Source organism: Cimex lectularius, unplaced genomic scaffold (assembly GCF_000648675.2).
Source record: "Cimex lectularius strain Harlan isolate CLEC.00 unplaced genomic scaffold, Clec_2.1 scaffold74, whole genome shotgun sequence".
Taxonomy (NCBI): Eukaryota; Metazoa; Arthropoda; class Insecta; order Hemiptera; family Cimicidae; genus Cimex; species Cimex lectularius.
In genome coordinates, this window is record NW_019392795.1 from 512,501 (window position 1) to 535,000 (window position 22,500).

Consider the following 22,500-nt stretch of genomic DNA (forward strand, 5'->3'; position numbering starts at 1 on the left):
TTGAAATGTTGTCTGGTATCGGGAAAACGGTTTTCCTGTTATTGCGAAGGCGATATTTATCCTTCCGTCTCTTCGTCGGCCAACGGGTGAAATTTCATGTGAAACCTGAACATTTATGGACAAAGACGAACGTTCAATACACGAGTTTTGAGAAGGCGTCCACCCGAGCGACGTCATACGTTCAGGGGGAAAAACCTTTCATAAATTCGTATGTTAATTAAAAACAAGTCCTTGTTCATTAGTTCAAATATCATAAGGAGCTGTCTACGAATATAATTTAAATTTATACACACTTGGAGGATTCATTAAATTTTCCAGACTACAGCTTTCTTCTATACCAAAACCCATATACTATATAAATGGTACTTTCTTATGACGAAGAAATACCAAAGAAAAACAATGTTTTTTTGTTTGTTTTACAATAGGGAGTGCGCCGGGGTCTGGACGTAATGGGTTAATTTACAATTTCACTCTATACACATCTCACGTAATGCATCACAATATCATCACATTTTTACGTTAGTGTTAGGTTTAATTGGGTTATATTAATTGTGTGTCTTGTCATCCATATAATACTCATGAAACAAAAAGAATTATTAAATTTAAAGGACCATAGAGACTATACGACTATAGACTGTACTGAGATGGAGAGTAAAAGAGAGGAAAAAGGAAAGGAAGGAGGGAGGGAGGTAGAAGGAGGGTGTGAAAGAAGATGACTGAGAGAAAAGAAAGAGAGAGAAGGAAAAGAAAACGAACCGCAGAAAAGAGGAGGAAGATAATGAGAAACATGCAGTAAAAAAGAGATCATAAGAAAAAAAGGAAAGAAAAGAAAAGGAGAAAGAGAGAGAGAGAGAGAGAGAGAGAGAGAGAGAGAGAGAGAGAGAGAGAGAGAGAGAGAGAGAGAGAGGCGGAGAGAAGAAGGAGAAAAAGTAAGCCACAGAAAAGAGGGCGATAATGTGAAACAGGGAGTAAAACGTGATCGTAAGAAGAAAGAGAGAAGATACAGAGAACAATGGCGGGAGAGAAAGAGAGAAGAGAGAAGAAGAGAGAGAGAGAGAAGAGAGAGAGAGAGAAAGATAGTGAAAGAAAAAGAGGGGGTGGAAGAAATAGCATAAGTAGATTATTAAAGAAAGGTACGAATACATTCACCCTGCTTTCATTCTTGTGTGCGATTAAAAAACATAGTTACAAGTAACGTTTGTGTACAAAGATTATGAAAATATGAACCATGGATAAATGTCAAACGATTGTTTTGTAAATTAATTCCACGCAGGCCAAAGTAATCCTGATTATTTGGTCGACAGAAAGTCAGGTTGTTGTCCAGAAAGGTCACTCCTAAAAAAATGGGTTTTATATTTCACGTCACGCCTCACAGGTCACCGGTGATGATTTTAAATGTGATATTAATAATCAACACGTTAATTTTTTTTCTTTCAATTAATCAATATTTATGAAAGGTATTGGTTGAGATAACAAAAGTCAGTGTCAAGAGCGGGATTCGAACCCACGACCTTCGGCTAGATACGCCGCTGCGCTATCACTTGAGCTATCGTGACTTCGATCCGCTCGGACACTAACTTCTCATCTCAACCTCACCTCTCTCTCGAATTTCCCCTCCTTTTTGCCATTTTTCAAATGTTGTGTAATCTATTTGATTCTCGGCGACAAATGAAATGCCACGGAGAGCTTTCGTGAAGTTATACTTCAGTTTAATTATTAAATCCATTACAGTTCGTGGTCCGATTGACCAATTAACTTTGATCAATTAATTAATATTTATGAAAGGTATTGGTTGAGATAAAAAAATCAGTGTCGAAGTCACAATAGCTCAAGTGGTAGAACTGCGGCGTATTTAGCCGAAGGTCGTGGGTTCGAATCCCGCTCGTAACACATGAAATAGGTCTTATTTTGTTCTGGTGATATCAAATGGACTTTTGGAGGAATAGAATAGTTCATTTTCTAAAAGTCCTCAAGACCAGAAAGCCCAATAAGGTCGAGGATGAAAAAGCAATCAAACGAGAACTTTTAACCTTTTCAACATTCTACAATGCATACATGATTACTTTCAAGACGACGTAGGCCGAACATCGGACATGAAACATAGGCAATCCGATATCGATTGCAGGGCGAGGGCTCTCTTAAAATAAAGGTTTATTAAAATTTTTACTGATCTCCTTCTCGAGTATATACCGTGTAAATTAAGATCTTCAAGTAAAGGACAAATGGTGTTTTCCCCTTCGAAACATCCACCTGCATCAGAGACAATTAGGCCTCGGTTGAACGAACGCATGAACATACCATGTAATCAGGACTTCCTTCGGGATGTACGTGCAACATTTTCCCACCCTTATGGAAGCATATTTCCCAACGGAACCATATTTTTGTCGTGAATATTAATTTTTTGGGCGGCGTGTATAAACTATAATTTTATTGATGTTTTATTACAGTAGAACGTATCAAAAAGGGTTAATTCAATGCGATCAATAGGTCAACAATATTGGTTATATATTCAAAAGGTACATAATTCAATTCACGACGATAAATCTTGATAAAAAATACAAAAAAAAGGTTTATTGGTAAAATCAACAAGCTTATGTTCTCAGGGGGACAAATGACGCAATAAAAGATTATTGTTATTGACCCGATATGCTATCGTCGCATCTAACTGTCAATCGATATGAATTTTTTCCTTTAAACAGGGAAATAGGTGCGGATGTTTTGTTATGAATAAATGAAATATAACAATGCAGGGAATTATATTTTCAAAATATATTAAGCTCAGCCAGTGGTGATTTTTAATTAATTTAATTCTCTTACAAAAAAACAAAAAAAAAACGTTAGCATTCAAACCAATTTTAGCATTAAATTGTTATTGCCATCAAAATATTATTTTATTGCGTTGTTGTTTTCTAATAAAAATCTCAGAGATGTAAACAGATCGATTTTTCCCTCCTAAAATCTTTCCCGGACGAATAATTAAAACCGCTTCCTTCCACATAAATTCTTCGTATAGATTTCAAATGCCTCTTATCAGTTGAAAATCGTATCAAAGCGTATACACACATGTATTGAACAAGGCCCAATGATCCGATGCATAAATAATTGAGTCGTCCGTGGCAAAGTAGGTCAGTCCGTGCGGTCCGCCTACTGCGAAAGGGATAAATTGACACCGGCAAATATTCACCACCTTGTTAAATAAACGTGTCAGAGATTTCAACATGCTAATCCTAAGACTTTGGTCTACTGAACATTCAATACACCCTGTCTTATCAAAGGATTTGTGAGCCAAGCCTTACAAGTTCTACTTGATACGCTTGATTAGTTGAAAATCGCAAGGCCTTCTTGTACAACTATTATAACATGAATTTGGGTAAGATACAAGCTGAAAACTTGGATTTCGTCTGCCCTATGAAAGCTTAAAAAAAGAAGTCACAGAGAAAGACGTCTGGTGGTTTTGGAAAGCCAAAAGTCGTTTAAGTCCATATATTTCCGACGGTTCTGACATGGCGTTTTAACGTTAAAATTAATAAATAAATACTTTTTGTAACCTGCTCTCATTAAGTGAATCATCAGGGGGTTGTTAGGACCGATAAAAAATAAATTATACAAAATCTTTTAACAAAATAAAACAAAAATAACATTTTCTAACATAATGAAGTACAAAAATACAATAAAAACTAGCATACATTTTTAGATCTAATTCTAAAATAATAAATTACCAAACAGAGAAAATCTTTTTAGAAATTAATTTTTTAATTATAATTAATTCTTACTTTATGATTATGCAAAAATCTAAGGGCAACCTTAAATGAAAAGTTACAATAACTCTAGGAAAAGAAGCATAAAAAAAATTCTTTTGGTAACATAAATATGTTATATTGAAGGTGATGTCAAAGTTATGATTCTTATGTTTAAAACAATATAACCAAGAAAATTTAATAAAAAGCTGATTTAAATCCATAACCATGGATTCGGAATATAAAAGTTAAGTGCTATATCTGCGATTTTTCTTTAGAATGATTTTAGTGAATGTAATACTGGGTGGCCAAACTTGTATAAGGTTGTTCGTTGTTCAACCCCAAATAGATTGTGCCAGTGTAAAATAATGATTTCAATTTATTAATAGATCTAAAATTTCTCAGCACTCGAAATTTATAAACAGGTTTACGTATTCTACGAATAATTAAATCAATATGGAATTTAAAATTTAAATTAGAATCAAAATCCACTACCAAATATTTTATTTTATTAGCAAATTCCAATAAATCACACGAGCAATCAAAGGTGTCTGAATAAGTATACATTCTTCGAAATGAAGTTTACTTCGAAAAGAATGCAAACGCTTTGATCTTATTAACTAAAGAGACTAAAGATAATTAATGGAAAACGAAGATTCCACAACTCTGAGGTCTTTATTTATAATCATACAACTCATTTTTTAAATCACCACCAGAAAAAAATAAGAGTGGTATCATCAACAAAACTAAAAAGTTTACCAGATAAAACAAGTTTTAACAAATTCTTCACATAAATTTGATCGTTTTTTTATACCAGAAAAAATATTAGAACAGAAAATTCAGACCAGAAATACTCATACATCTTTTGCAATAAAACTCACGATCAACTGAGTCAAATGCCTTTAATAATGTCTTAAAAGACCACGAAAACATAATTATTTCTATCAACTTCATTTGTAATATGTTAAAACCCCGACGACATCGATTAAGTGTGTTTTTCGTCATTCTGTAATGTTAATATGAGAAATAGGATACTGCTCTGATGATGGTGTTATAAAGGCCGAAAGCTTGGAAAGTGATCACAGAGTCTACTTCTTTCTCTACTTGACCAGAAACCAGATCCCAACCACACTTGTCATACAGTATTGTCCAGGAAAGGGCTATCCTCGGTACAATGGTTTCGTAGTCTGGAATGTCCTATTACGAGGAACCCGCCTAAATCTATAAGTGAGATCACTTTTGCAATTCATGTCGAGAGACGTGGTTGTAGAAATCCTTCAAACTGATGATGAGCTAAAGGGCTCGAAATCCGAATCGAGCAAAACAACTTACTGTGAGTAGGAACTATCTTTAAAAAAAAAAGGATTGAACACCACACTCACTCCATCATTTATCATTTCTATGACCAATGTTTTTTTTTTAATTTTGACGGAAAAACACCTCAAAAATTTAATAATATGAGTCATACAAGTTTTTATAAAAGATAAAAAATTTCGAATTAAGGAATTTGGAATCATGTCATCATAGAAGTAATTATTACTATTCAAATCATTGAAATAAGAGAAAATATCATTTTCAGACACAGGTATAAGATCAAAAATATGATTGTAATGAACCAAGATCAAAATTCACTCTAGTAATTTACTAGGGAACGTAGGTGTATGTAAATTATTAGTAAAAATCTGGTATAAATTCTCTTTTAATTAAATTCACTTCTTAAAACAAGTGAAGGTTGTAAATTCTAAGTCAGAAACTACAACGAAGAGTGTTTGAAAAGCTAGTAACTAACGATTCAATAATGAAATAAGAAACACACATCGGCACAGTCACAAAGAGAGAGAGAAAGAATGACAGATAAATGAGAGAAAAATAAATTCAATAAGGCTTAATATACATTTTATTTAACTGATTATCCTAGACTGTATAATAATTATGAAATTATTATTATATAAAGATTAAATAATTGCATTTATAATCTTTCGATGCATGTCAGGTGAAAATATTCTTCGAGTGTTTCGGATGAAAGATTGATCACTTGAAAGTTTCTTCCACAGTTTAATCCTTTAACAACCGATAATAAATTTAAAGGACAACTGAACTGACTGAAAACGTCTTGGGTACAAAAGATTCCTTATTAACAGATCTTGACCTTCCTTTAAAAAAGATGTCCAGCGTGAATTATTATTACAAATGAGCGATTACAAAACACACAAGCGTTTACAAATTTGGGCAGATTCGACTAACACCGGAACTTATCTGATAAGTTATAGATAGCAGTATTCGTCTATTGTATCGATTACAATTTTTGGAAATCGTAACTCTCCCAAATTGACCATGTCGTTCGTGGAACGGAATAAGGATACTGCACGCAACATTCTGTTGTTAATGGTGTTACGTTTCCCGGTGATATAATTGATGCGATTTGCATACGAAAACATACGAAATGCCTAATTATTTGGCGAATATTTATATAAATTAGACATTATATTATTTCTTGCTGTGACTTCGCATTTAAGTTGTTTTCTAGCAAACAATATAACATTAATTTCAAAGGTTTCTTTTGTATTTTGACTATATGACTATATTTTTCTTTACATATTACCATTTAACGTTATAATTAAATACAGGTATATAGGCTAATAAGTAAATAAACATATATATATATATATATAGAGAGAGAGAGAGAGAGTGAGAGAGAGAGAGAGGTAGACAGACAGACACGGAGAGAATACAAAGACAGATGGATAAATATGATGAAGGGGAAGAAGTGTAGAGTGACAAAATCAGTGTATACTGTCAGTTAAATGAAACGTTAATTTAAATTACAATCAGAAAAAATTTACTTTTTACAAACCAATTTACTTTTTAATTAAATTTGTCTCGTTTCTTTTATATTCTTCATAGTGATGTCGATTAAATACACCTTCCTTTTAAATTCATTTTAATAAACTTTATGAAAAAGGTTTATATTTCTTGATGAAGAAAGCATTTATGAGCAGCCATTATGAGTAGTTCGGATATAAAATTGACTAAAGTTACTTATATAATTTATAATTTAACAATTTTAACTTTATTAACTTAATAACTTATTATTAAGTTTTATTTTTATTAACTTAATTTAACTTTAACTTTTTAATTTAACTTTAACTTTATAGTTTAACTTCGTTTAAAAAAGAAAGAAAGAAAATAGTTAAAACACTGTTGTTAATTCGTATAAATATAACATAGTTTGCCAAGGAAATAAAATCTAATTATTGGATTTTATTATCGGTAGCACACATACACAATGGGAAAATTCGGCCAAATAAATATTTAATTAACCCTTGAAATTGACTGTATATGTGTATTACAAATTTTTCTTCGGAATTTAAATTTATAGCTTTAGTAAATTTAAAGCAAAATTAGGGTTGATGTAAATTAAAAACACCGATGGAATAAACCTCGAATAGTTTGATTGCGGAAGCTGTAAAAGAAAATTGGCCAATTGGCTTATATAACGTTTAATTAGCGTCAAACGTCATTGTCAATTTTTTGTTTTAATTTTGAATAAGTTTCAAGTTTTAATCTCTTATCCTCCGTCGACTTATGGCCTTTGAGGGCGGAAAAGACGTCACTGGACTTTTTTTTCCAACCCGACTTTTCTCAACTTTCTTTAAGTCCCTTCGATATTTATATTCTGTGCGTTATTAAAATGATAACGGGTAAACATGACTGCCATTAATGTTGGTATCGCTGTTTTTACATTTTTTTTCTTAAAAAGACTGACATCCTTATTTTATGTCTTGTTTATGGTTTTAGTTTTTTTGATAGTCAGACTAACCAATAAAGCTTAAAACTGATTCGATTAATCTACAACTGGTAGATTAATTAGTAAATGTTTGATGCGAAAACTATAATTTTCTTTTAATTATTATTTTTATAACGTATTATAAATGTAACCCATTCAAGTTGCACTTTTTTATTTTCAAAAACATATCAAAATTTTATCTCAAGATCTATTAGGGGGAGAATTGTGTGTGTTTGTGTGTGTGTTCTTACCGTATTTCTATAATTTAATACTTGTCTTGTAATCTTTTTCATGGAAAGCGTCCGAGAATAAAATGGCTAAACTACAAAGACCCTTAGAAATCAAGATGAACAGCGCAAAACCAAATCAAAACCAAAAATTAAAAATATACTCCTACCAGGCACATAACACATCAATCAAATCGAAGAATTGGAGAGTGTCAAAAAGACAACAATTTAGTGACTTTGCTCGCAAAAATTAAAGTTTAATGTGGTTTTGACTTGAAATCTTTTTTTTCCTGGAAATCTTCCGAGAATAAAAAGCCCAAAATACGAAGTCATTATTGGACTGCCAAAACAAAAAAATAAGTTTCTCCGACGGATAGAAGGTAAACCTAACGCTTGGAGGGTGGGAAAAAAAAGGCACAAAAATTAAACCAAAGTGCAGTTCTGGCTTCTTTGTAATGTGTTTATTGGAAAATGTCCAAGTACACAAACCTTAAACTGCGACGTCACTTTGAAATCAGGCCAGTTAAGCTAAAAAATCTGAAAATCTTGTACGACCAATAAATACACTGCAATAAAATATGCATATTTTACTACCCTAAGAGTCGTGGGAGAAAAAAGCAACACCAAAAACTAAAAAAATTCTTCGACCAATATAAGCTACATAACACAGCCATCAAACATAAGGATTGTAGAGTGGATAAAAAGGCGAAAAAATTACTTTCGTTAAAAAAACAAAAATGAAGTGTAATAAATTTTTGGCATAGAAATAATTTTAATGGAAAAGTTACTTTGAAATCAGGGCAATTAAGGCACATAAACTGAAAAATCCTCACTACAATAAAATTTCATTTTTTCACAGTTGGTTTTGCAGTAGTTTTCACCTTTTCAACTTGTCAGGTAAATGGTCGACATGAAAATGTTTATATTTTTGAAGCATGGATTGGTTTATTAAAATAGAAAAACGCCATGAGAAATATAAAAGACTGCCTGATCAATAGGGAATAGGAGTCAAAAAATAATTTTTATGTTTAATAATTGACCAAAATTTAATATGAAGTTTCTGGATTGCTATGCCCCCCCCCTCTTGTTATGTAACAACAATAAAACTTGATTAAATTTGGTTTGGATTGTTAAAAACAATATAAATATTTAGATTTTTTAAAGATATAATTTAGGGCCTAAATAATAAAGGAAAATACATAAATAAATTGCGAAAAAACAAGACCACTGACCTAATAACACCTCGCATTCTTTGTTTCGTAGTCTGAAGTTAGTGTAAGACCAAAGCCCGATCATTTTAAACGGAAGTTTTTCAAAAAGTCAAATTTGTCCAGAAGATTTGTATTCTTTTTGCCTCCCCGCAGACTAAGAGGGTTGTCTACCGGTCGGCCCCCGACTCATGAGTGACCGTTGGAGCAGCAGCACAAGGGAATATCGTGATATGGATATCAGCAGAAGGCGCATGCGAGACAACCCTCCCGCCTCCTCGCCCTATCGCTTCTCACCGATCCACCTGGGAATACAATGAGGTAGATAAGGGAAGAAAAATTTCCATGGTTGATTTTTTACCCCTTTTTGTAACTTGAAACCACCCAGAATTAAAACTTAGGAAAAAACATTGAAATGGGGTGGTTTTTAACATTAAAATATATGAACACTTCCTTCCTCCTTTCCCACTGAACAAACACAGAAGAACCAGAAGAAACCGAAAAACTCCAAATTTGGACAAGAATTTGCACAGGGGTATGTTTCAACTTTTGGCATTATTTGATCAATTGCTCCAGATATAATCGACTGTGACATAATAAACAAGTAATTATTATAATCCACATGAATCATACCGACAAATAAAAATATATATAATGAGATAAACTATAAGGTGAATGAAAATATAAATAATGATTTTTATTGTTCGTGCAAATGAAATCAATAAAAACAAGTAAATTGGCACAAATTAATAACAGCCAAAACACAAAACGAAGTGTTCTCTGCAAGTGAGTGCAAAGTTTATTTAATATTTATGCTGTTTAGCTAGTAAAACCAATCAACCTATAGTGACAGAAGTAGAAAATTTTATTATAATTTTCAACTTGTTTTCTGCCAAAATTAAAGGGGTTTGTGGCTACTCAAATTGAACTAGGTTGATTTGGCTACCTACTCCTTATTTTTGTGGTGGCTATTTTCATTTTTAACAATACAAAAAATAGAGAATTGCAAACTTTTCAGTACACCCCCTCCTCGTGTGCGTAAGGATAGAATAGTGATACTTAGGACATGCGGAAAAGGTGATTAAAACTTTTGTTTTGTAACTGCTGTGACTTTGAGAAATATCTGAAGAAAAATACCAGAAAAAGAAATGACTAATTACCTTGAAAAATCATAACGAAAATTTGAAAATTTGTTTTGTGATAAATTTTCAATTTGTTTATGATTCATCAAGGTATTTAGTCACTTTAAAAATCTTCTTGTCATTTCGTATTATTTAGTTATTACCCATTTTCCATGAAATGGCACGGCCTCCGTTCCACGACATGTATACTTCCTATGTCAGTGGTAACAGCGGCGAAGTCCCTAACTTTAAATAGAAGCTGTCCACCGTTCTGACAACGACAAGTGTAGATAAAACGCACCCCGGCGCAATGTTGTTGCCCTCCCCGCGCGGACATCAACGACTGAGCGACATAATGATCAACGGGATGGTAAAACATGCAATTAGATCAAGTTCGAGGGCGACCATCGATTGAGACCCTTTTCCAAGGTTTCGTCCTATCGCGAGGCTTAATTATTGTTGCGAATAATAAACAATTATTTCATTATTAACTGGATTCGAAACATTAGTTTTGTAAAATAACACCGGGCTGGCAGTGTTTTAACAACAGTAAACTGTAAACATAGAGAGTTGTACAATTCATACTTTGTAAATCTAAATGGAGAGACCGGCTGATCAATTTAAAAGTCCTTTCCACTAGGGAGGGAGAGGGGAGAGGGAGGGAGGGAGTGAGGGAGAGGGAGAGGGAGAGAGAGAGAGAGAGAGAGAGAGAGAGAGAGAGAGAGAGAGATGAGACACACAAAAAGAGATACATACAGAGATAAGAAGAATGAAAGAGAGAGAGAGAGAGAGAGAGAGAGAGAGAGAGAGAGAGAGAGAGAGAGAGAGAGAGAGATGAGACACACAAAAAGAGATACATACAGAGATAAGAAGAATGAAAGAGAGAAAGGGAAAACGTAAGAAGAAAAAGAGAGGAGAGAGAGAAAATAAAGGAGGGGTACAAAGAGAATAAGGGAAAAGAGAGAGAAAGAAAGGAAAAGAGAGAAGGGGAGGTGGGTAAAGGTGAGAGAAAGAGATAGAAAATAGATAGAGGCGGTAAGAAATATGAAAGAGCGAATGAGAAGAGAGAGAAAGATCGACAGAGTGAACGTACTATGACAAAAAGTGGGAAAGGTAATAAAGAAGGGGTAGAAAGAGAATTAGGTGGAAAGAGACATACAGAAAAGTAGATAGAGGAGGTGAGAAGAATGAGAGAGAAAATAGTCGACAAATAGAGAGTCTTGCCTCTTCCCTGCTTATAACCCTGACCTCTTGCCTTTCTATAGCATTCGACGCCTCAGTACTGGCAAATTTGTATTTTAATCTCTTGACAAATTCTAAGATAATGGTGGCTTTTGTGATAAACTAATAGTATTAAAGTTCTAATAATTTTTTAGTTTATGAAGCATGTGAATAGTGCGACCAATAATACTCGTTAAATACTGTGTTCCGACTGTTTTCCCTGAAGTTTGGTCGCTAAGTTGACAAAGCATCCAGAACACTGATAATTGATAAATATAATGAAAAGCTGAAAATGTTTATCAAGAGGAACGTCTGAAAAGAGAGTAGACAACAATCAAGCAAATGATGCGAACTGTTAGCAATTTATAAATTGGGAGATACGAAGAGCTCGAAGGAAAGGTAGATTTTATCTCCAAATCCCCTCTCTAGATCATTAATCGTAATCGACTGAACCAATTTTTGTTGTTGTTCATCTCCCCGTTTTAGACATTACGGAAATTAATAATCTCGTAAATACGTCCTCCCGTGGGCTCTTTATTAATACCCTCGCGTGACGAGAAGGGCTGTTTTTCTCTATCGGCTAGGTTTGTTCCCGAGCTTTTACCTAACAGCGGGGAACTAAAAGCTTTGTGACTTTGGCAGTGGAGACGACTTCGCGGTGATCGCGTGCCTTCTAACCTGTTGAAGTGGATTGTACCCTTGTTTGAACACATTCTCACTACACACAAGGCGCAATTACACAACACAAGCTGACGTCGTCTAACACCGTAAATTTATTATAATACTGAGATATGTTTTATCAACCACAAATCACAAACTAACTAGGGGAAAATTGGATGTGACATGGAAAATTTTATAAGAGGAAAAATAAAAATCATAATTGCCCGCTATAATTTTATTCTTTCATCTTTCACCTTCAAAATATTACTTTAGATTATATTCCTTACTAAATTGAATGTGACATGGAAAATTTCATAAGAGGAAAAATAATAATCATAATTGGCCTCTATAATTTTATTCTATTACCTTTCATCTTCAAAATATTACTTAAGATTATATTCCTTACTTAAGTAATTCTTGTCATGCAAAAACTCCGAGAAAAATTCCATAAGCTATTATTACCTAACATTATTTATAGTATAAATATTAAATAACTACAATATTTAAATCATATTTTCTAACTTTTATAAAAATATACTAGACAATTTCAGAAAATTAGGCTAATGGCACGAACCTAGGCATAAGATTAATGAAAAGGAAAGGTTGAAATAAAAGAAAAGACTTCAAATGATTAATAAGCAGTCAATATAACGTTTTCTTTTCGCTAATTCTAACCTGTTAAACCATTTACCATTCGGACAAGTTTGCGTTTTCTATTTGTGCATAAGTGGCATCATGCGTACCTCAGATGTTTTACTTTCATTAAATGGCAAAATTTTCCCCTTTTCGCTCTGACGTCCTAAAGAATACTACAACGCTGATGATTTCAAGCTGAAGATCTATACAATTCCTCAACTTTCTAAGCGTTCATTGAAAACCATTTATGAAAATCAGTACCGAAGTTTGTGCTTGTCTATCATTCACTTTATTCCTAAATTTAGTGAATTCCTATAAAAAGCTCAAATCTTGCAGATGTATCTGGGCGTATCTTTTTTTTTTAGCTGTACTAAAACTATTTGTAAAAAACGTTGGCATACATAAATGCAAACATAAATTTACACAACGATTGTATCTAGTCCGGCTCAGTCATTCTGTGCAAGCCAAAATATTATCAACCAAACTTATTAGGGAAGTAAACCTCCAAAATAGTCATCCAATCCATCGAAAAAGTGCAAAACCTGGCAAAATTGAAAATTTAACTGACATATCTTGGTGCCAAGGTGCAGAGTTGTGCGTAATGAACCAGGAGACACACAGGTCAGAGGATATGCGAGATCATGTAAAGGTTGAAAACCTATAATTGGCATAACAATATCAAACATACACCTCCTTCTCAGAATAGGTCTACAAAAAACAAAAGTGAAAGAACTCCAAAGATGCTATACACAATAAACCTATGATCAAAGCACCCTCACCAAAATAAACTTATAATCGGTCGAAAATACAAGTTTCTTTTATATTTAGTAAGTGACCTCTTATTTGGGACGAGTCCTCCTTCGACTGGAGGAGAAACAGCTAAAAAAGCGTACTCGCGGTTCACATTTTGGTAGACAAGTTTCACATATTCAAAAAACAATCAAACATTTTAATATTGCTTGGTGAGTGTATTTTTCATAAATGGAACGATCTTCTGGATTCTGACATTTCAATCATTCCAAAAATGCTATAAAATATTCTTCGAGAATGAAGAACATAACAGCCTGGAATGATAAACGAACAGAGAGGTGAAACGATCAAATTTTACCATATCTAAGATCCAAAAAATTCTCTCCACCAAACCAGGATCTTATATTCTTTCTGGCACTGTTTCATTCCAACTATAAAAAAGGTTAAATTTGAGATTAAAACATTTACAATTTGTATCAGTTTGTATCACAGGGGCAATGAACACCCCATCAGATGCCTTAGAAACACTGAACCTTCTACATCACTGCATCTAAGATAATACAAATGAGTATATTCAATGATTATTTCATTTCACCTTGGACATGTCTTACGCAATCCCTTAGGTGCCGGGGCACAAAGTAGTTTTTGGGTAATGAAAAAGTAGACGAACTGGCCAGAGATCTGCAAGACCAAATAAGCACAGAAGCTGTACCTGGGATAACAAGATGAAAAAGCTCCTCCAACTCGGTATGTGTCCACACAAACAAACGAAGTTTGTAAAGCTAATGGTAAAAGAACTCTCTCCAAAATTGTAAACGCATTGCTACAGTTTAACATGATAAAACTCATGGGAGTAATAGTTATATGCCAGTCAGTGGCAGCTGATAGTACACCTATTCACCATGGTCATGTAGGTTGTTACACAAAGTTGAGCCACCCATATTATCTTCCGATGCGAAGCAACTGCTCAATGGAGACATAACCTAGGGTGCCAAAAAGAGCCATGATGTAATACTTCTTAAGAGAAGGATCGAGTCAATAACTTAACTAAGTTACTAGAAGAAGAACAATAAGCCAAAAGCCTATAATGCGTGGGATAAATATGATGATGATTAAGAAGATACTATAAAAAGGGGGTTTGGCATTACCCAAAATGTATTATTTGTGACTGCATACATAGAGACCGACACTGAAAATTGTAAAATTAGCAAATAGCGACTGAAATTAACGAAATTAGGCGGAACAGAATGATCAACATACTTTATTCCTTTCAACCAGTTCAATTGATTCAGCTGCAACATTCAATGGTTTAAAAAAAAATTAAATTAAAAATTTAAAAAAAACGTGACCTTTAACATAATTGTCTATGAAATTATTTAATTATTAAATTATTTTATTAAATACACTTATTTCAAGACTACGAAACTAAAATTTTGTTTATTTGTAATGTCTTGGAATTGAACGATCATAAAAAAATGTTGAAAATAGGAAACATGCAATGATCGAGGCAAATCAAAATGACTATAATATCGATGGTTAACAGTGGGACATTGTTCAAAAATATCTTAATAAACTTAATTAATTATTATTTACGTTTTATATTTATTTGAAACCCCACAAGCGATTCCCACTTTATTGCAACCCTCACACGATTTCTATTGGGGAGGAACCTGATTCAAAAGGGTTCCGGAGCCTGCCGTCAGATCGCAGAGAGGCCTAGATATAAGAAAATCCCGAATTTCAACATTTCATAAATCCGTTATAAATTATTATTATCAATAATAATAACGATTTGGGCAATTAAATAAAAAATTGTGGGTATTGTGATGTTTTTTATATTTCTGTATTATATGATGGAGTAGAGAAAAAAAGACAGGTGAGTCAGTTTTATGCTTGATCGTTAGGATTTTGTTCAAAAGGATTAACATTTAAAAAAAAATATATTGTTAGGTAAATTTAAATAATGTTAGGATTTCACTTTTTTAGGACTGTCTAGGGTTGAATATAGGAAAGATTTCACCTATAGAAATTCCCAAAAGAACATTTTTGACACAAACTTTGTTTCTACTGTTTCTACCGGCGGGGAAATCCTTAAAACTGATATTAATTCGTCCATAGGAGGAAAGGTCGAACATAAACAGTGCAGAATTAGCTCTCAATTTATTCAATATCCGTCCGTCAGAAAATCAATTTGCCATTTCATTATGTATGCAATGTTAATGTCGTCGCTATTGTCATGCTAACGACTTGACGCTCCGGTAGGCGTTATTACTTGTTTAATTGTAACTTGTTTAATATTTATTAAAGACGATATAACTGTGTATTTGTAATAAAGAAAATATTCACAGGGCTTAACGTCTACCAGTTTAAACATTAAAGAATTTTAATTGGCAGGGTGAAAATGTTGGCAGATGATCGCCAATTTCATAGGTTTAATTGAACAACTGAAAGGATTTCAATTGATGAAGCAGGATGTAGAAAAAACCTTACAATTTGTACAAATAAATCTAATAATCAAGGGATAAAGCAAATCTGTGCTTAAACCGGTTTGAATTGAATCTTAACGCGGTACCCTCGGGTCTAAATGAGTATTGATGATTTTCAAGCGCCATTTCTTTCCATTAAACTCTCGGCTTTATTTCTAAAGCTATTTTAAAATGCACTTCTTTAGAAAGCGGACACGGTGTGGTAAGTTAATGGGCCGAGCCTTCTGGACACGGCAAAGCTCTCAATTGCCGTTTCCTGCAGGCGAGTTGAAAACGTCACCTTGTGGCCTATCGGGCTGACTGTTATTTCTTCTGTTTCCTGAAAGCTGGCAGACGAAAATTGGAAGAACATCAACAACAACAACAGGCTCGTGAAAAGGCGTCCAAGTTAGAGCTCTCTTATCTCGGCCTATTCAAAAGAGTGTGATTGACGGTCGCCCGGGAAATGAATACTCTCGAACCCTCTATTTATTGATTATAAAGCCATTTACATTAGTTATATCATTTTATATCTTAACGTTAGATCGGTTAAATTGAACAAACGACATTTAAACAACTACCTCGAAAAACAATTCTCAAACTGATGTTTAACTACTACTACAACAAGCCTCTTAAGTAATTATATAACATTACAACAGTGTATACAAACTGTTTTAATTGAAAGAACCAACAACTAAAATTAAAATTCCAATTTACAGTGAGAACCAACGCAATTCTAGCTGATGATCCTCGCCAAGTTGAAAGCTCCCAAGGGTCGTTGTTTACAATTCACAAAATTTCCAGTAAAAGATTTCACCATTTATTCTCAGCTGATCAATACAATTAAACCAGGCATGACCATCAATGATAAATATTTGACAATCTGTTGGATTTTATTGGCCATATTCGATGTTTGACTATAATATAATATTTGACCGTAAGATACTATCAAATTTGGTAGATAACCATAAATGCCATGCCGGTAGATAAAATCAAACTACATGATCGTCATGTGCAGGTGGTGTATAGCATCACACTTTAAATGTCTTATCAACGTTCAATATTGGACTATAGATACCAAGCAAGGCAATACAATTAAACTGAAGATGAACATGATGTCGTGCATAAGGATACATCAAACCTTAGATGACCAACAACGTTCGAATATAAATGAAATGAAATTTGATTATCAATGTTCAGCAGGAGGATACTATCGAAATATAGTGGACTATCATGACTAAAAATGTCTATCATCGTTATATATCGAATTATAGATGACAAGCAGAAGATTACAATCAAACTATAGATGAACATCATGTCAAACATGAGAATATCATCGAACTGTGGATATCTATCAACTTCAATACTGGACTGTAGATGAGAAGCAGGTGTGTGTGTGTGTGTGTGTGTGTGTGTGTGTGTGTGTGTGTGTGTGTGTGTGTGTGTNTCCGAGTGGATCGAGGTCACGATAGCTCAAGTGGTAGAGCAGCGGCGTATCTAGCCGAAGATCGTGGGTTCGAATCCCGCTCGTGCCATTAGCTTTTTTTATCTCAACTAAAAACCTTAATTAATTGTAATGATTTAATTGGTCAAGCGGACCACGAAATTAGTGAATTTAAGGAATCAACGCCAATGTTTAGCAGGAGAATTCTATGGAAATATATTGGACTATCATGTCAAGCAGGGGGATACTATCAAACTACAGATGACTATCAACGTTATATATTGATCTTCGTTCTTCTCATGTAGAAACGTGTGGTATTTAGTCACGGTTAATTAATGATTATTTACAGACCCCACTCCTTCAAAATCAAACATATATAACCAAAAAACATTAAAATCTCACTAACACTCTGAACACAACACACAACAATGACAATCTACACAGAAAACACACACTGAGTGAATACAAATATTTTGATTAAACCTAAAATTTCTATATTGTGTAAATTTATTTTCTATCTTACATGTATTTGTACAATTTAAACAATGTTTATAAATCCCAGGCCCTGAAGATAATCTCGATGAAGGTCGAAACGTTGGCACGATAAAGAAAATATGTTTCTAAACCTACGTTACACAAGACCGCATCTCACGATCTCTAAAGAATTAATTATATATTGAAATATAGATGTCAAGCAGAAGGTTACAATCAAACTATAAATGAACATCATGTCAAACTATAGATGAACATCACCTCCAGAAGGACACTATCAAACCATAGATGAACAACAATGTTCGAAATTTAAACATCAATGTTTAGCAGGTAGATACTATCGAAATATAGTGGTGGACTATTACTAGCCGGGGGGATACTATCAAACTAAAGAGGTCTATCTAAATTATATATTTAATTATAGGTATCAAGCTATTACATTAGGGTTACAATAATTGAGGTTACAATCAAACTATAGATGAGCGTCATTTCAAGCATGAGAATATCATCGAATTCATATATCTATCAACTTCAATACTGGACTCTAGATGAAAGGTCAATACATATTAAAATAAACTATAGATGAACCAGCAGAAAAATACAACCAAACTATAGATGAATATCGTATTAAACTGGAGTATAGCATTAAACTTTAGATATCTATCGACGTTCTATATTGCACTATACATGTACGTGCAAGTCGATTCAATCAATCTGTAGATGAACATGACGTGCAGAAGGATACTATCAAACTATAGACGACCAACAATGTTCGAAATTTGACATAAATGTTTAGCATGATGATACTATCGAAATACTGTGGACTATCACGTCAAGCCGGGGGATATTAGCAAACTAAAGATGTTTATCAACATTCGATATTGTATAGATGCCAAGAAAGACGATACAATCAAACTATAGATAACATCATGTCAAACAGTTTCGAAATAGAAATGATTATCGATTATAGTTATCCATCCGGTTTTGGTGTTTGTCCATCTGTGTTCCAGGTACATAAATGTTTACGAAATAAACAACATAAATTCGTATATTTTTCTTAAGCGGAATTTTCGATGGTGCAGAACCTTTTTTCTCGGCTCGCCAAGGGAAGATTGTTTAGCCATATATCAAATTGCTATTTCACAATTTTATCATAAGAATTCACTAGCAGTAAACGAATTCTCGTATATATTTGAACAAAAAACAAAAAGAACAAAAGGAAATTTAATAATAAATAAAAACTCGACTGATTTTGTTAGGAGATTTAAAACAAACATCTTTGGTTTATAATTAGTGTACATAATCATTAAAAAAACCACCAGAGACCTAAAAATAGTTTAAATTGTATAATATTGTTTCACATCGTGTTTTTATAACGTTGCTACTTTCATAGTCTGTTTTAACTTTTCCGAGAGATGAGGCGTTGATCAATAAAAAGGCAAACGAATTCACCACGTGAGTAGTACTTAATGGCAGATTTCCCTCGCCTATATACATCACAAAGCAATTTTTCCGAATAAAAACTATCCCGTAAAACGTAAAAGTTTAAACAAACTGCAAAATATTCAAGATTGATGTCAGAAGCACGTGCAGATTGAACAGGCTCTTCAGGTAAACTGGGGAGTCTGATTCCGACAAACGATCAGGGTGAAGAGCCGTCCCGATGGGAGAGGGTGAAATCATGAAATCCTATCTACTCCATGTTCGAGCCAACACCCTTTCATTGGATCTATATTAGAAATGACAAGAAATGGAGCTTTTATTTAGCCAGCAGAAACGAAGCCTAGAACGAAAAACAGGGTTTTTATTCGTTTTTGCCCGTTTTATATGTACAGACTGATTGTTAAATCAACATCAAGTAAGTGATAGGTTTATATAGATAAAAAGCAATTACGAACCCTTGGAATTATTTGAAATTTAAAAAGTTTAAAATATTTTTTCAGGCTATAAGTAGAAACTTCAACAAAGACCTGTCTGTTTGCATATTAACCAAACCCTTTCACCACAATTTTTCTCAGTGAACTTCTTAACGCTATTTTTTGTATTCTTGAATAAACAAAGCAAAAGCTCTTCTGCTACTATGTTTTTCTAGAAGAGTCAAGTTTTAAGTCAAGCTAATCAACATAATCAGAAGCGAGTTAGGAACTAGGAAGGTTCCGAACTAGGAAAAACTTTGGCAAATCGTTGGAATTAAGGCGTTCAGATTGAATCGAGTTCCAGCTTTATCCTAAAATATCCGTGAGTGAATAGAAATGTTCTCATTCTCAAATGAATTTCTGATGGAATGTACTAAGGACTTCGTTCTTTCGCAAGATGGTCAGGGCTAAAAAGGATCCCTCGTATTATAAGTACGATACGTTCAAATCAGCTTACCTTTCCCTATTGAATCATAGCTAATTGTAAGTATACAATTGATTTCTCACTATTATCCCACGGAAAAATTATGAAGTATATCAGCGACTTACCTGTAACAAAAAATATACACATGAAACAACACAATAAGAAAAAAATCTAATAGAAATGATAGAAAAAAACGTTACTTTAATTATATATACGGTAGCGTTAACTAGGTGCAATTGTGACAGAGCGGTTAGGGAGTCCGACTCACAATAGCCATGCTACGTCAGAACCCATGACTTTTTAATTAATAATAGAAAAACTGTAGTTAAGCCCACCTGTATGGCAGGAATTACTTTACTTTTTACCGTAACGTAAAATCTTGATAAATGTTAATGGCGGTGTAATTTCACGGATCATATATATGACAAGACTTAAATTTCAATCAAGACGCCTATGGTTCTAATAAACGTGCGTCTGCGATTATATTACTTTCAGAAAAAGGGACTGAGTGATATAATAGCTTAATTAGAATAGCTTGTGATATTGTAAACATGTACATATATATAAATATATGTGCATATAATCAGGAATATTACATCAAGACAGGACACTTGACGAGTGACAGCTAAATGACACAAAAACTAACAGGCCAACAACCCCCTCTAAACTGTTATAAAATACATGCAGACACACATGTATAAATATTACTTCAAAAAGTACGGACAAAAAAAACAGGAAACTTGGCAAGAACAAGGGATGTTACAATATTTAGGACCTAGTTCGAGAACTTTGCAGTTTACAGTATTATTGATTTATACAATATTAATAAGCAAACTGGGACTATACTCAAGCTGAAGCTGTCTCACTCACTCACTCTGATCTCTCTCTTTCTCTCACGCACTCACAAACACACACACATACACACCAAAAAAATACACTCACACAAGAAAGTCATCTTCACACGCTGGCCAATAAAAAGCGAGGGATTGTTAAACTGTTTGCTTTTCCGTTGTAGCACGAATTTTTATGCTGACTGAGCAACTGTCTAAAAAATTAGATTTGTTACACGTAACCAGTGTTCAACGGTTTTCAACTATTTAAAAATAAATATTTGAACATTACACCTCCATGTACGTTTGACTTCGTTCTTTTTTTAAGGGCGTACGCAAATATGCATATAAGTTCGCTGGAAGAGTTTCAAGAATGGAACGGACCGCTCGCGTCCAATCTCGTTTTTCACAATTCAATGATCCGTTTCTAAATCGTATTGTGATGATAAGTGGCTGGCGGGCCCGATCTCTATGGCAACTGGAGACGTACTGCATAATGACTGGTCAGAGAAGAAGGCAATTTACCAAACCTGGCAACAAAGCAAAAGTCAAAAAAAAATTAATGGACATTGTTGGATGGAACCGACCACCTTAATTACCGATGTAATCCTGAGAAAGGAACGTTCGAACTACCACGAACAACGAAAAAGTTGGATCCACCTTGACCAGAGTGAAGGTAAGTAAGCTCACTCTCTTGAGCTTACCGTTTTAGCAAATATGTTAACACCTTCTAAACCATTGAAAAGTTTAAAGTGTAAAATGCCCTCCTAGGGTCGATTTTTTAATTCATCCGTGTGTAAGTATTATTCTCTAGAAAATTCCTACGGAAACTTTCAAAATGTTACAAATGGTTTCACGGGGGTCAACGATTTATCGAACACAGGCAATTAAATTCACCATGCCCACGGTGCTAAAATGTCCATTTTTATCTGCCAGGGCAAAGGTTGGTAGCAAATGCTTTATGACTTTCCTTTTATTTCACATACATAAAAAAGTAATTGGAAGAGGAAAATATCTTTAAAAGTAAAAATACGGATGTTTTATCTAAACTAACAAATAAGGGATGTAAAGGTCAACTGCAATGAAACACGTCATTATTCCGTCCAACACACTCCTGCACAATGGGTAAAAATAGCAATAACGACGAAAAAAATCAGCCAATTATAGTCATTATTTATTATACGAAATTGTACTGTACTGCTAACAGTACATGCATTTTGAGGTTAAAAACTAAAAACAAAAATAAAATCTCAAAGGTTCTTTTATTTTACTAAAAGAGATTAGCTTTATACCTATGCAAATCGTTTTATTGCTCACTATACGTGATTATATCACAACCAGAAGACCTATACAAACTATAACTGTTTTAATTATTACAATAAAATTTAATTAATAGAAGGAATAGAAGCAAGAGGGAGAATTTCCTACGACTACATGTAATAAATTTGTCATTTCAGAAATGCAGTGAGGTGTGAAATACATACAAAAGACATTTTTGTGACACTAAGTCGATATATAGTGATAAATATGGTCTCTCTCTCTCTCTCTCTCTATATATATATATATATATATACCTGTTTCA

General features: G+C 33.6%; 1 protein-coding gene across 5 annotated transcripts in view; it reads right to left on the bottom strand.

Annotated features, from left to right (window-relative positions):
* LOC106667540 (afadin) overlaps positions 1-22,500 on the bottom strand; it is a 163,204-nt gene that overhangs the window by 51,537 nt on the left and 89,167 nt on the right. The window contains exon 1 of one of the 5 annotated variants that reach the window (XM_014395545.2): positions 8,984-9,117. The exons of the other annotated variants lie outside the window; for them this stretch is intronic. Coding sequence (XP_014251031.1) covers positions 8,984-9,047 — 64 coding nt within the window. The 5' untranslated portion in view covers positions 9,048-9,117. Of the gene's footprint in view, positions 1-8,983; positions 9,118-22,500 lie in introns of those variants that run through there. 5 annotated transcript variants of the gene reach the window in all.